The sequence below is a fragment of the Oncorhynchus mykiss genome, chromosome 20, assembly GCF_057628025.1.
Source record: "Oncorhynchus mykiss isolate SJ-2025 chromosome 20, ASM5762802v1, whole genome shotgun sequence".
In the NCBI taxonomy this organism is placed as follows: domain Eukaryota; kingdom Metazoa; phylum Chordata; class Actinopteri; order Salmoniformes; family Salmonidae; genus Oncorhynchus; species Oncorhynchus mykiss.
In genome coordinates this window covers 5,225,644-5,239,644 of record NC_143041.1, presented here as the reverse complement: position 1 = coordinate 5,239,644, position 14,001 = coordinate 5,225,644, and the positions used below count along the sequence as shown (strand labels likewise).

The following is a 14,001-nucleotide window of genomic DNA, read 5'->3' as shown; positions in this document are numbered from 1 at the left end:
GTGTTTCTTCTCCTTTCTTTGCACACATTCAGTAAATTTATTTGTGCCTTTTATAAACACATTTTATGCAATTTTACGACACTTTAAATCACTGGAGACATTTCCAGAATATCTAATACTACAAAAGATGACAGGGTAGGCATATTCTGTGGACACTGACAAACTAAAATCAATAAACACGACCTTGTGTGGAATGCAACTATCTAATCTAGGCCTACGAAAAAGGACATCCATCCAGTGTCACTGAATCACCCAATGATAGACACCCAATGATAGTGAATATGTGCACTCATCAGTGACATGGCCAACTGTCTCCACTGGTCCCAAGAGATTAGTTCTGGTATACTAATGGGAATAAACTAGACTACACAATAATTTGAAAGGATCATCAGGAATATATGTGCATTTTGTGTTTTACCAGTGATTAAGTATTGCGAACGGCCTATTATTGGTGCTTTTCACTGGCAGTAGCAACTCGACAATCAGCTATTTGATATTTGCCATTCCCGACTGTAGGCTATGCGCATGTGATTACATTTTAACCATATGATTGCAATATAACCAATTAGATCCCAGGAACTCCCTACTGCATGTTCAACATTTCTGATTAGTAAGGATACACCACAACCAACAAATCAAGTTAATTTATTTCATTATTATAATATTTTTACATATGTAAAGCCAGCCTGATTGGGTGGGCCAGTATTCTATCTGCGTTGGCTTCACCTCAGGTTTTACTTGCAATGATCGTGATATGTCATTTTTTTTGCCTACGTTAGTTAAATGCAATGATTTTATGTCACTCTGGATACGAGTGTCTGCTCAATGAGTAAAATTACTCACGCCCACATACTCTACCCACATGTATGCTATGAAAGTGTGTTTTTCCTCCATATACATCAGATATTAACTTCTGTTGTTTTTCTGTTGCAGGTGTAAAGAGGGTTACCACGGACTGCGCTGTGACCAGTTTGTACCCAAGACGGACTCCATCTTATCTGACCCAAGTACATGCCTACATGCCTCTTCCTATTGATCGAGAATTAAAGTGAAAACAAAAGAGTATTAGAGAATGATCTGTCTTCTGTGCAACTTCGTTAACGACGGTTTTGGGAAACAGTTCGGAGATTTAATGATGCTCCTAATAAGGATCTAACGATGAACTTACCCTTAAATTTATTTTGGGAAACCGGCCCTGTTCAAGATGAACACAATGCCTTCTGAAATTGTTCACAGCCCTTGTAGTCCTTCAGAAACATTCTAAAAACAGTATAGCATGTTTGAATTCCAGATCCCTATTGGAAAATTACCTTAAAAATGTGCAAGAGCATTCCGGCACAAGGTTGTTGAAAAATTGAGCTGAAGTTGGACAACACGTTTATCATTACTTCTGAGAATGTTCTGGCAAAATGGAATAGAAAGTAATCAAATGTCTACGTACAGACCTTGAAAACCTTTGACAGAGAGTTACAATTACAAGTTAACTTAGAGCACAACCTCTTCTCTAATATGACACCACATCCATGTCTTCCATTGAGTAAAAGACCCTCGCTATCAAAAAACTATTAACACTTAACAAAAAACCCTGGAATATTTCAATTGTAGTACATTTGTCTATTTTACTCACTCAAAATGTACCAAGTATAGTATATGTATTAGTTACATATAAACATATATTTTTATCCAAAATGTGACCAGGGGACAACATTCAGAAAGAATTTTAAAACCCACACAAAGTAGGCCATTTGACAATGATTCTTACTTCTGTAACAATGTAAAAATGCAAACTATTCAGAGACCATTTCAAAATGTAGATAACTTCTCTCTCAATAAGATTTAGTACAGACCAGGCCAGACACAAACTGTAGAAATAGTAGCTTACTTTGACAATTCAGTGAATGCAACAAGTACTAGATAGACAGACAGATAAAGAGAGAAAATACAAAACACAATAACTGTTCAGAGACTGTTTTAAGTACACAATTTCCCTATAAGATTTGTAGGACAAATTCATGTCACACTGTCACTTGAGTGTTTTGATTTAGGCAACAACATGACATGAAACTTCTTGAAGCGCAGCCCCATTATAGTAATTTGACAACAATTCAGTAAATGCAACGGTAACGGAGACGCTGAGAATCGAGAAGCAGTTAAAACATTTAATAAAACAAACATGGAACGAGACAACATAACAGTAGCATGTACGCATAAATACAGGAACAATACTGAGTGGGGAAAAAACCTAAGGAGTGAAAGATATAGGGGAGGTAATGGAGTCCAGGTGGGCCTCATGATGATGTGCAGGTGCGTGTAATGATTGGTGCCAGGTGTGCGTAATGATGGACCCCAGGACCGGTGGTTAGTATACTGGCGACGTTGAACGCCGGAGGGGAGGAGCAGGAGCAGACGTGACAGCAACAAGATTTAGATCAAGAAAGATTCAAAGAAACAATCCTGAGAAAAAATCTAAATGCACCCCCACAAAGTAGGCTATTGTATTAAAAAATATGATAGCTTCCATAACAATGCAAAATGCAAACATCTATTCAGACTATTTAAAAATTGAGATAACCTCTCTCATTAAGATTTAGTGCACACTAGGCCTGACACAAAATGTATTAATAGAAGCCTACTTTGACAATGATTCAGTGAATTGGATGCGGACAGGATGGTCTTAAACACCAGATATAAAAGAAAACATACTCCTACCACTTTTAAAAACAACTCCAAAATCCCTGCCTCTGTCACTTTAGGTCCAGGATGTGTGGTAGAAGGGTGAATGGTGGGACTTGGGGCAGACACACTCCATGTAAACGTAGGCTCCAACCTCTCCCTCTCCATGTTCCTCTCCCTCTACTCTCATCTTCTTCTCTCTCCACAGCTCTATCCCTACTATCTTCTCTAACTTCTCTTCCTTCCTGCCTTCTACTGCTGAACTCTGAGTCTCCACATCGCTTCTCTTGCGTTCACTGACCTAGAGGAACAGACTAACAGAGGGAGAGGGTGAGACCGAGAAGGAAGTGGAGAAGGAAGTGGAGCAACAAATAGTGTACACATTGTGGTCAGGATCTCAATTCAATTCAATTCAATTCAAGGGGCTTTATTGGCATGGGAAACATGTGTTAACATTGCCAAAGCAAGTGAGGTAGATAATATACAAAAGTTAAATAAACAATAAAAATGAACAGTAAACATTACACATACAGAAGTTTCAAAACAATAAAGACATTACAAATGTCATATTATATATATATACTGTATATATACAGTGTTGTAACAATGTACAAATGGTTAAAGTACACAAGGGAAAATAAATAAGCATAAATATGGGTTGTATTTACAATGGTGTTTGTGGCAACAGGTCACAAATCTTGCTGCTGTGATGGCACACTGTGGAATTTCACCCAGTAGATATGGGAGCTTATAAAAATTGGATTTGTTTTCGAATCCTTTGTGGATCTGTGTAATCTGAGGGAAATATGTCTCTCTAATATGGTCATACATTGGGCAGGAGGTTAGGAAGTGCAGCTCAGTTTCCACCTCATTTTGTGGGCAGTGAGCACATAGCCTGTCTTCGCTTGAGAGCCATGTCTGTCTACAGCGGCCTTTCTCAATAGCAAGGCTATGCTCACTAAGTCTGTACATAGTCAAAGCTTTCCTTAAGTTTGGGTGAGTCACAGTGGTCAGGTATTCTGCCACTGTGTACTCTCTGTTTAGGGCAAAATAGCATTCTAGTTTGCTCTGTTTTTTTGTTAATTCTTTCCAGTGTGTCAAGTAATTATCTTTTGTTTTCTCATGATTTGGTTGGGTCTAATTGTGCTGCTGTCCTGGGGCTCTGTGGGGTGTGTTTGTGTGTGTGAACAGAGCCCCAGGACGGATCTCTCTCTCTATCGTCATCATCATCATACACATCCTTTATTTAGCCCTTAGTATATTCTTCAACGTGGCCACCCTTTGCCTTGATGACAGCTTTACACACTCTTGGCATTCTCTCAACCAGCTTCATGAGGTAGTCACCTGGAACGCATTTCAATTAACAGGTGTGCCTTGTTAAATGTTCATTTGTGGAATTTCTTTACTTCTTAATGCATTTGAGCCAATCAGTTGTGTTGTGACAAGGTACAGTGGTTGCTCCACTAAAAGGTTTGCGATTATGCTGCGGGACTTAGAGGTAATTTGTGGTTTAGTACGGTACCCTGCGTCACCATGTCATTGCTCCAGACCAGCGCAAAGGGGAGTTAGAGCACTGATTATGCTTTTGGGACCTACTGTGTCTCTAACTGACAATGAATGGGCGACATGGACCTAAATAGAAACTGATAATTGTGCACAAGATGTGTATTATTTTATTATGACTATTTTGGTCTTACTGTAGTACTGGGAGACCCTTCGACTGGGAGACCCATGAGATGATTGTAGGTTTTTGGTTTCTCTCCCTCCAGAAACAGCAATAAAATATTCTAAATAACAAACTGGCTATATTTACAAATTCGTAACAATGTCTCACCCAATGTCTCACTCAATGATCCCATCAGGTTCTATAGGCTAGGCCTACTATATTTATTTATCAAATGTCCTAATATTAAGCAAATTGCTTCTCTTTACAACAAGAACATAGCCTACCTGGCTGGCATGACAATGAACCACGGGGAAAGTGTTCCTCCATTCGCTATTTAAGTGCATAGATGACATGTATTTTCCCCCTGACCCTGTTTCGAGACAGGTGCATGATAAAGGTGCATGATAATGGTCCACTCTAAATCTAAACAAATTTCACACATACAGTTGAAGTCTGAGGTTTACATACACATAGGTTGGAGTCATTAAAACTCATTTTTCAACCACTCCACAAATGTCTTGTTAACAAACTATAGCTTTGGCAAGTGGATTTGGACATCTACTTTCTGCATGACACAAGTACGTTTTCCAACAATTGTTTACAGGCAGATCATTTCATTTATAATTCACTGTATCACAATTCCAGTGGGTCAGAAGATTACATACACTAAGTTGACTGAGCCTTTAAACAGCTTGGAATATTCCAGAAAATTATTTCATGGCTTTAGAAGATTATGATAGGCTAATTGGCCTTTTTTGAGTTGATTAGCACCATAAAAAAAAAAAAAAATATCCCCAGATATTGTTCTAATTTATATTATCAAGTTGATGACACAGTCATATAGCCGGCACCTACATACATGAGACACTCATGGCTTTGGATCAAAATATATACAGTAAATCCCAACATTCTTTCTTTAGTCTTTAATTTCCTCAATTTTAAAATGTGGAAAAAGCCAAGGGGTCTGAATTCTTATCGAAGGCACTGTGTGTATATATATATATATATATATATATATGTATATATATATAGTAATATGTGATCTGAATGTAAAACAATTACATTTCATGTTTTAGTAATTTAGCAGATGCTCTTATCCAGAGCAACTTACAATAAGATGTATTCATCTTATGATAGCTAGGTGAGACAACCAAATATCACAGTCAAATATACATGATATGAACATTCCGTTCCAGCTCAACAATGGATGTATAGCGTTTTGCAGAAAAAAACATTTAAAATCTATGAATAAAAAATCTGAGAAGTCATATTTTAATAAGCAATCAATATATATATATATATATATTTTTTTTAATTTGTTGAATTTTAGCCCTTTTTCTCCCCAATTTCGTGGTATCCAATTGTTTTTTAGTAGCTACTATCTTGTCTCATCGCTACAACTCCCGTACGGGCTCGGGAGAGACGAAGGTTGAAAGTCATGCATCCTCCGATACACAACCCAACCAAGAGGCACGGCTTCTTAACACAGCGTGCATCCAACCCGGAAGCCAGCCGCACCAATGTGTCGGAGGAAACACCGTGCACCTGGCAACCTTGGTTAGCGTACACTGTGCCCGGCCCGCCACAGCAGTCGCTGGTGCGCGATGAGACAGGGATATCCATACCGGCCAAGCCCTCCCTAACCCGGACAACACTGGGTCACTTGTGCGTCACCCCACGGACCTCCCGGTCGCAGCTGTTTGCGACAGATCCTTGGCGCGAACCCAGAGTCTCTGGTGGCGCAGCTGGCGCTGCAGTACAGCGCCCTTAACCACTGCGCGCCCCGGGAGGCCCAATAAGCAATCATTTCTGACGAAAAAAACACAAATGTTAAAAATTGGTCGATAAAGAGTTTTCAATGGCCCATTTCCTTAGAAGCATGTTGTGAGACATGGTAATGTACCTGATCCCTCCTACTGATCTCCAGCGCTGAGGACTGTGTGTGCACAGTGACATCCAGGCGATAGAACCTCACAAAAGGTGTGAGGGGAAGCCCAACTCACCGCAGCATAAATCTCAGAACCAGAGATGCCCCTTAACTGTGACCATGATGTGCCCAGACACCCAGGGGAGACTGCAATCCCCAACAACTTTATGCCTCGGCGATAGCCTCCACTATCCAATGGGAGAGGTATTGTTTGGACTAAGACCTAGCAGTTAGTCATAACTCTGGAATGGCCCAGTCCTGTCCATGTAGATGTGCAACACAATGTGTTCAGGCACCGCTGCTCTGGGGAAGAGAATGGCGGAGGGTGGAAAGGAAAGAGATCAGTGGCTTGACAACTATATGTCATGGTAATTACTTTCGTAACGAAAGAGGCGATAAGACGTCTCGTAATCTTGGAGTAGTCAGAGGTGAAACTGAGTGCATGAAGGATGAGCCAATAGCCCATGAAGGTGGTTAACGCGCTTGGCAGTGGTCAAGGTGAGCAACAGGGCCGTCTTATAAGACAGAGTTTTAAGATCCACTGTTCGAAGTGAACGCCCGTGAGCGCATCCAGAACCAGCGCCAAGTCCCCAATGGGGCAAGTGGCTTGGAGACCAGACGGAGACGGCATGCTCCCTTCATAAAATGTGAACAGGGGGGTGAGCCAAGTCCTACATAGCAGGCTGAGATCACCACCAAGTAGACCTTAACGGTGGAAAAGCCCTTTCCCTCTTGGAGCAAGTCCTATAGATATGAGAGAACAGAAGGGATGGAACACTGGAAGGGGATCAACTCACGTCTCTCAGATCACCTCTCAAACAACCTCCACTTCAGGTTGAAGACCTCTATGTCGACCTGAATTGTGGCGACCACGTTCGGAAGCAAGCCCACCGAGTCTAGTTTGACCCTCTCATGGACCAGGCCCTGCGATCCATCAGCTCAGGATGAGGGTGGAATATTTAGCACTGCGCATGGGATAGCAGGTTCCTGTACTGTGGGAGTTCAGTTTGGCGATACAATCTCCTCCATCCATGAGCTCCCATGTTAATGCAGGGCTGTCAAGATTAGGGATAGACCGTTCGCTCTCACTCTGTCCAGAGTGGGGAATATCAGGCCCACGGAAGAAAAAGCGTACAGAAGCACGTACAGTGCTTCCTTTAAAAGTTACGTCGTACTGCAGCACAGCTTGCGGGCTGCGGTAGAATTCTATGGCACGGTATTTAAGTGTCTACCATTGTTGCCATTAATGCTAGTTTGAGCAACAGAGGGCATCTTTGAGAAGCATTTGACTGTTTTTAATATTGGCTGTACTATAGAATTTAAAACCTTTTTTGTAAGAACATAGTATGTGGGATTCATTTTAAGAAATGTTGTTTAAATTAATTTGATTAATATAATGGTGTTTCTATTCCAAGAAAAACGAAAAATTATACATCTGACCAACAGCACCTGATTCAGTAACAGAAGAGAAATGGATGTATAGCTGAGAGAAAGATGGGAAGTATCTGGGCAACTAAAGTACCTTTCATTTAGCGACAAGAAAATTGGAGAATATTAAAATTATTATTATTATTATATATATTATAATTATTAAAATGAATTATAATTGGAGAATAAGAAAGAGTGAACGTTTTGTTAACATGGGGGTGGGGGGAAGCAGTGATTGGCTTTCGAAAGTTGGCTCTGTACAATGTGACCGGTCGGGAGTAAGCTACTAAGTGACTGCGAATGAAGAGCAAAATAATCCTAACAATAACACACCCTATTTGTAGGCTAACCAATACCCAAATGGAGATTCAGTGAAAACAATTATCAAGACCAGTCTCCATGCTTGTCTCAGAGCAGCACAAAACGGTGATGAAATAGTTGACCACACGTTGGAAGGCTATTGTTTCAAATCCTATTATAACAATTATATGACTTTGGGTGTTCCAGTAAGCAACAATTTGTTGCCTTCATTAGCCTACTTTATTCTTAAAAGAACTCCGGAGAGAAGAGAAAGGAGCCTAGTGGTTAGAGCGTTGGACTAGTAACCGGAAGGTTGCAAGTTCAAACCCCCGAGCTGACAAGGTACAAATCTGTCGTACTGCCCCTGAACAGGCAGTTAACCCACTGTTCCTAGGCTGTCATTGAAAATAAGAATTTGTTCTTAACTGACTTGCCTAGTTAAATAAAGGTAAAAAAATAAATAATAATAATTTAACATTAATGCGATTGAATTCACAAATGCATTTGACTGTTTTTAATATTGGCCATCAACCAAAAACACAGCATCTATCGTCTTATTCCATGTCCAGCGAGACTATTCAAGCCATCGACTCACTGATGGTTGAAGATGATGAGCGATCGGCAAAGGCAATCTGGAATCTGCTGGCATCACTGCACAACATCAACATCGCTCTAATCACAGTCAGAAGACAGTTGAAAAAACTTGAGTGGACTTATGGAAAGGCTCTGTAAGACATTTTATATATAGACTACCGTTCAAAACATTTGGGGTCACTTAGAAATGTCATTGTTTTTGAAAGAAAAGGAAAAACATTGTCTATTAAAATAACATCAAATTGATCAGAAATACAGTGTAGACATTGTAGATGTAAATGACTATTGTAGCTGGAAACAGGATATTTCAGCAACCATCACTCCTGTGTTCCAATGGCATGTTGTGTTAGCTAAGCCAAGTTTATAATTTTGAAAGGCTAATTGATCATTAGAAAAAAATATATATTATGTTAGCACAGCTGAAAACTGTTGTGCTGATTAAATAAGCATTAAAACGGGCCTTCTTTAGACTAGATGAGTATCAGCATTTGTGGGTTCGATTACAGCCTCAAAATGGCCAGAAATAGACTTTCTTCTGAACGTCGTCAGTCTATTCTTCTTCTGAGAAATGAAGGCTATTCCATGCGAGAAATTGCCAAGAAACTGAAGATCTCTTACAACGCTGTGTACTACTCCCTTCACAGAACAGCGCAAACTGGCGCTAACCAGAATAGGAAGAGTGGGAGGCCCCAGTGCACAACTGAGCAAGAGCACAAGTACTTTAGAGTGTCTAGTTTAAGTCCTCAATGTCAACAGTGAAGAGGCGACTGCAGGATGCTGGCCTTCTAGGCAGGGTTGCAAAAAAAAAGCCATATCTCAGACTGGCCAATAAAAATAAAAGATTAAGATGGGCAAAAGAACACACTGGACAGAGGAACTCTGTCTAGAATGCAAGCATCCCGGAGTCGCCTCTTCACTGTTGACGTTGAGACTGATGTTTTGTGTGTACTATTTAATGAAGCTTCCATTTGAGGACTTGTGAGGCGTAAGTACTTAGAGTACTTAGCGTGTCTAGTAAACAATGAGAGTCAGTGGCGAAAAGCAGTCACTTTCTCTACAGTGAGGACTAATCAGCTACAGAGTCCAGAGACAATCCCAAAAAGATTTTCTGCTGGGTCGGTAAGAGCAAGCTTTTGGAAAGATTTATCCAGAAGACTATAAAGATCAGGTGCGACAACAGCTGGGCTGTGTGCTCCGCTGCTTGAGCCAGAGTGTCCACACAGTTCAACCAGTCGTCGATGTACAGTACCAGTCAAAAGTTTGGACACACCTACCCATTCCATGTTTTTTATTTTTTTTAAACGATTTTCTACATTGTAGAATAATAGTTAAGACATCAAAACAATGAAAAAACACATATCGAATCATGCAGTAAGCAAAAAAGTGTTAAAAAATAAAAATAAATCATATATTAGATTATTCACAGTAGCCACCCTTGGCCTTGATGACAGCTTTGCACACTCTTGGCATTGTCTTATCCAGCTTCATGAGGTATTCACCTGGAATGCATTTCAATTAACAGGTGTGCCTTGTTAAAAGTTAATTTGTGGAATTTCTTTGCTTCTTAATGCGTTTGAGCCAATCAGTTGTGTTGTGACAAGGTAGAGGTGGTATACAGTAGATAGCCCTATTTGGTAAAAGACCAAGTCCATATTATGAAAAGAACAGCTCAAATAAGCAAAGATAAACTAAAGTCCATCATTACTTTCAGACATGAAGGTCAGTCAATCTGGAAGATGGTAAGAACTTTGCAGCAGCAGTCGCAAAAAACCATCAAGCGCTATGATGAAACTAGCTCTCATGAAGCCGCCACAGGAAAGGAAGTCCCAGAGTTACCTCTGCTGGAGAGAATAACTTCATTAGAGTTACCAGCCTCAGAAATTGCAGGCCAAATAAAGGCTTCACAGAGTTCAAGTAACAGACACATCTCAACATCAACTGTTCAGAGGAGACTGTGTGAATCAGGTCTTTATGGTCGAATTGCTGCAAAGAAACCACTACTAAAAGGACACCAATAAGAAGAAGACACTTGCTTGGTCCAAGAAACACGAGCAATAGATATTAGACCAGTGGAAATTTGTCCTTTGGTATGATCAAATTTGAGATTTTAGGATCTAACCGCTGTGTCTTTGTGAGACTCGGAGTAGGTGAACGGATGATCTCCGCATGTGTGGTTCCCAACGTGAAGCACAGAGGAGGTGGTGTGAGGGTGCATTGCTGGAGACACTGTCATTGATTTATTTAGAATTCAAGGCACACTTAACCAGCATGGTTACCACAGCTTTCTGCAGCGATACGTCATCCCATCTGATTAGCGTTTAGTGGGACTATAATTTGTTGTTCAACAACACAATGATTCAAAACACACCTCCAGGCTGTGTAAGGGCTATTTGACCAAGAAGGAAAGTGATGGAGTGCTGCATCAGATGATGGCCTCCACAATCACCCAACCTCAACCCAATTGAGATGGTCCAGAATGAGTTGGACTGCAGATTGAAGAAAAAGCAGCCAACAAGTGCACAGCATATGTGGGAACTCCTTCAAGACTGTTGGAAAAGCATTCCAGTTGAAGCTGGTTGAGAGAATGCCAAGAGTGCACAAAGCTGTCATCAAGACAATGGGTGGAAACTGTAGAAAATAAAATATATTTTTATTTGTTTAACACTTTTTTGCTTACTACAAGATTCCATAAGTGTTATTTCAACTGTTTTAATGTCTTCCATTACAATGTAGGAAATAGTACAAATAAAGAAAAACCCTAGAATGAGAGGCTGTCAACGTTTGACTGGTAATATATATATATATATATATATATATATATATATATATATATATATATATATATATATATATCTAAACAAAAAAAAAAATAAACTCCTCTCACTGTCAACTGCATTTATTTTCAGCAAACTTAACATGTGTTCAAATTTGTAGAAACATATCAAGATTCAACAACTGAGACATAAACTGAACAAGTTCCACAGACGTGACAAACAGAAATGGAAAAATGTGTCCCTGGTCAAAATCAAACTAACAGTCAGTATCTGGTGTGGCCACCAGCTGCATTAAGTACTGCAGTGCATCTCCTCCTCATGGACTGCACCAGATTTGCCAGTTCTTGCTGTGAGATGTTACCCCACCCTTCCACCAAGGCACCTGCAAGTACCCAGACATTTCTGGGGGGAATGTCCCTCACCCTCGCCCTCCGATCCAACCTTGCTTGATGATCTTCATCAGAATGCATTCTCAGGAATCCCAGGTCCACAATAAATGCTTGATTTGTTCGATAATGTCTGTTATTTATGTCCAATTAGCTACTTTTGTTAGGGCGTTTGGTACACCTATCCAAACGCTGGTGCGTTATATTACAGGTGGAAGAAAGATTTCAAACTAAGTACAGAATCAATCATTAGGATGTTTTTATCCTAAATCTTCAATAAAGTTCCAACCAGACATTTCCTTTGTGTCTTGAGGAGGAACGGAACGCAAGAAGATATCATGTGCTACGCTCATGACCTGGAACTGGCTCTCTGCCAGTAGTCTGACTCATTCCCTTCTCATTCACTCCCACAACACAGTAGAAGCCTCATTAAAATTTCTATAGACGGTTGACATCTGGCGGAAGCCGTAGGAAGGGAATCTTCATTCATATCCCAAGGGGATTTCAATAGGGAATGGGTTGAATATATACCAACCTCAGATTTCTCACTTCCTGTTTGGATTTCTTCTCAGGTTTTTGCCTGCCATATGAGTTCTGTTGTACTCACAGACATCATTCAAACAGTTTTAGAAACTTCAGAGTGTTTTCTATCCAATACCAATAATAATATGCATATATTAGCAACTGAGACTGTTTACTCTGGGCACCTCTGGGCACCTTTCATCCAAGCTACTCAATAGTGCCCCTGCAGCCATAAGAAGTTAACAGCCCGATGTACTTAGGCCGATTCTGGGCAGTCATTCATTTTGATTCCGGGCTGAGTCTGACACCCGATTCAATCAGTTCCGGGCCCCCGGGAGAGGCCCGCTTCTGTGCCGATTCCTCATTGTTAGCTGGGGTCCGTTTTGTTTGTACAGCTTGCTTGTCTCGTTGTGTCAAAAGCTCTGGTTCACACTGACCGTGTACAATGCCATAAGAATCATCAGATCTTTCTCCCTCTGTCACAGATGCCATGGTTGCCCTTCATTTGAAGATGTAGTCCGGAGACAGGTGTTTTGTACAACAGCCTTCTGTGTTCTCTTTGACTAATAACAACACTGTTGATCGCCATATCTTCCCCATCACAAGACTACAATGTCTTCTTCAATGAAAATGCGTTTACCTAAATCAGGGGTTTCCTCATCGTCTGATTCATTTTCAGAGTCAGAGAGAGTCAGCATGTCAGAATCGTCCTTCAGAAAGTAGTCTATCACAACTTTTTCAGACTGATCTTTGTCGATAGCGCCTAATAAATTCAGGAAAGCAATGTTATTGAGAGCAGTAGCAAAACATTTGCAGTTCTCCATGGCTATCTTTCGAAAAAACTGCAGTATAAAGTATTATATAGGCATAACACGCAGCTCATTTTATAGACATGCTACACGGCAGAGCAATTTGAAACTCATCTCTCGGCATGTCCAGCCCACTCATTATCTCTGCCAATCATGGTTAGTGGGAAGTTTCCTGTCTTTTTCTGTGGCTAAACCAACTACGCTCGTAATTCAACATTTTTCCTCGAATTTACAGATGGCATACAAATTTGTTATTAAGGCACATGAAAGTTCAAATGTTCCAAAAAACAGATGTTTATAAAAAATATAACATTTTCAAATTAAAAATTCTAATTCAAATTCAAATGACTTTTCTATGCATTTGTGACTTGCAACATGCGCCTAGTTTCCTGAAACAAGTCACATTTATGCATACATACTTTGGATAGTGACCTCATTGATTGTGTCCATGCTCATAAATATCTGGGCATCTGGATTGACGAAAAGCTCTTTCAAAAACAATGTTGTTGAGTTAAAATTGACTTCTTCTATAGGAACAGGTCCTGTCTTTCATTAAATAGCAGAAAACAAATCATTCAGTCAACATTCTTTCCGGTTATTGACTATGGCAATATCTCCTATCTGAATGTAACCTAACGTAGAAGTTGTAAAAATATGCCAGAGCGGAGTCTCCACTTTTCAGGGGAAACAGAAGTTCTGTCAAAAATACTGTATCCCTGAAAACTGGAAACATCCGCATTCTACGGACCCCCCCCCCCCCCCCACCACCACCACCATCCCCCTGCAGAGAGTGTGTTGAATGCAGCTGCCACTGTATTGAAGCCATTGGATACAGGTTATCATTGTGCATTATTACCGGAGATAGGTTCAGTACACATCATTGAATTTTGTATCAGAGCTGGCTCACTTTGAAGTCTTGTAG

At 40.3% G+C, this 14,001-nt stretch overlaps 1 protein-coding gene across 1 annotated transcript in view; it reads left to right on the top strand.

Moving 5' to 3' along the window:
- The window catches only part of LOC110498826 (pro-neuregulin-3, membrane-bound isoform-like), a 303,813-nt gene that overhangs the window by 158,710 nt on the left and 131,102 nt on the right, over positions 1 to 14,001 (top strand). Inside the window, exon 3 of the mRNA XM_021575470.3 lies at positions 934 to 1,007. Within this exon, the coding sequence (XP_021431145.3) occupies positions 934 to 1,007 (74 nt within the window). The remainder of the gene's footprint in view (positions 1 to 933; positions 1,008 to 14,001) is intronic.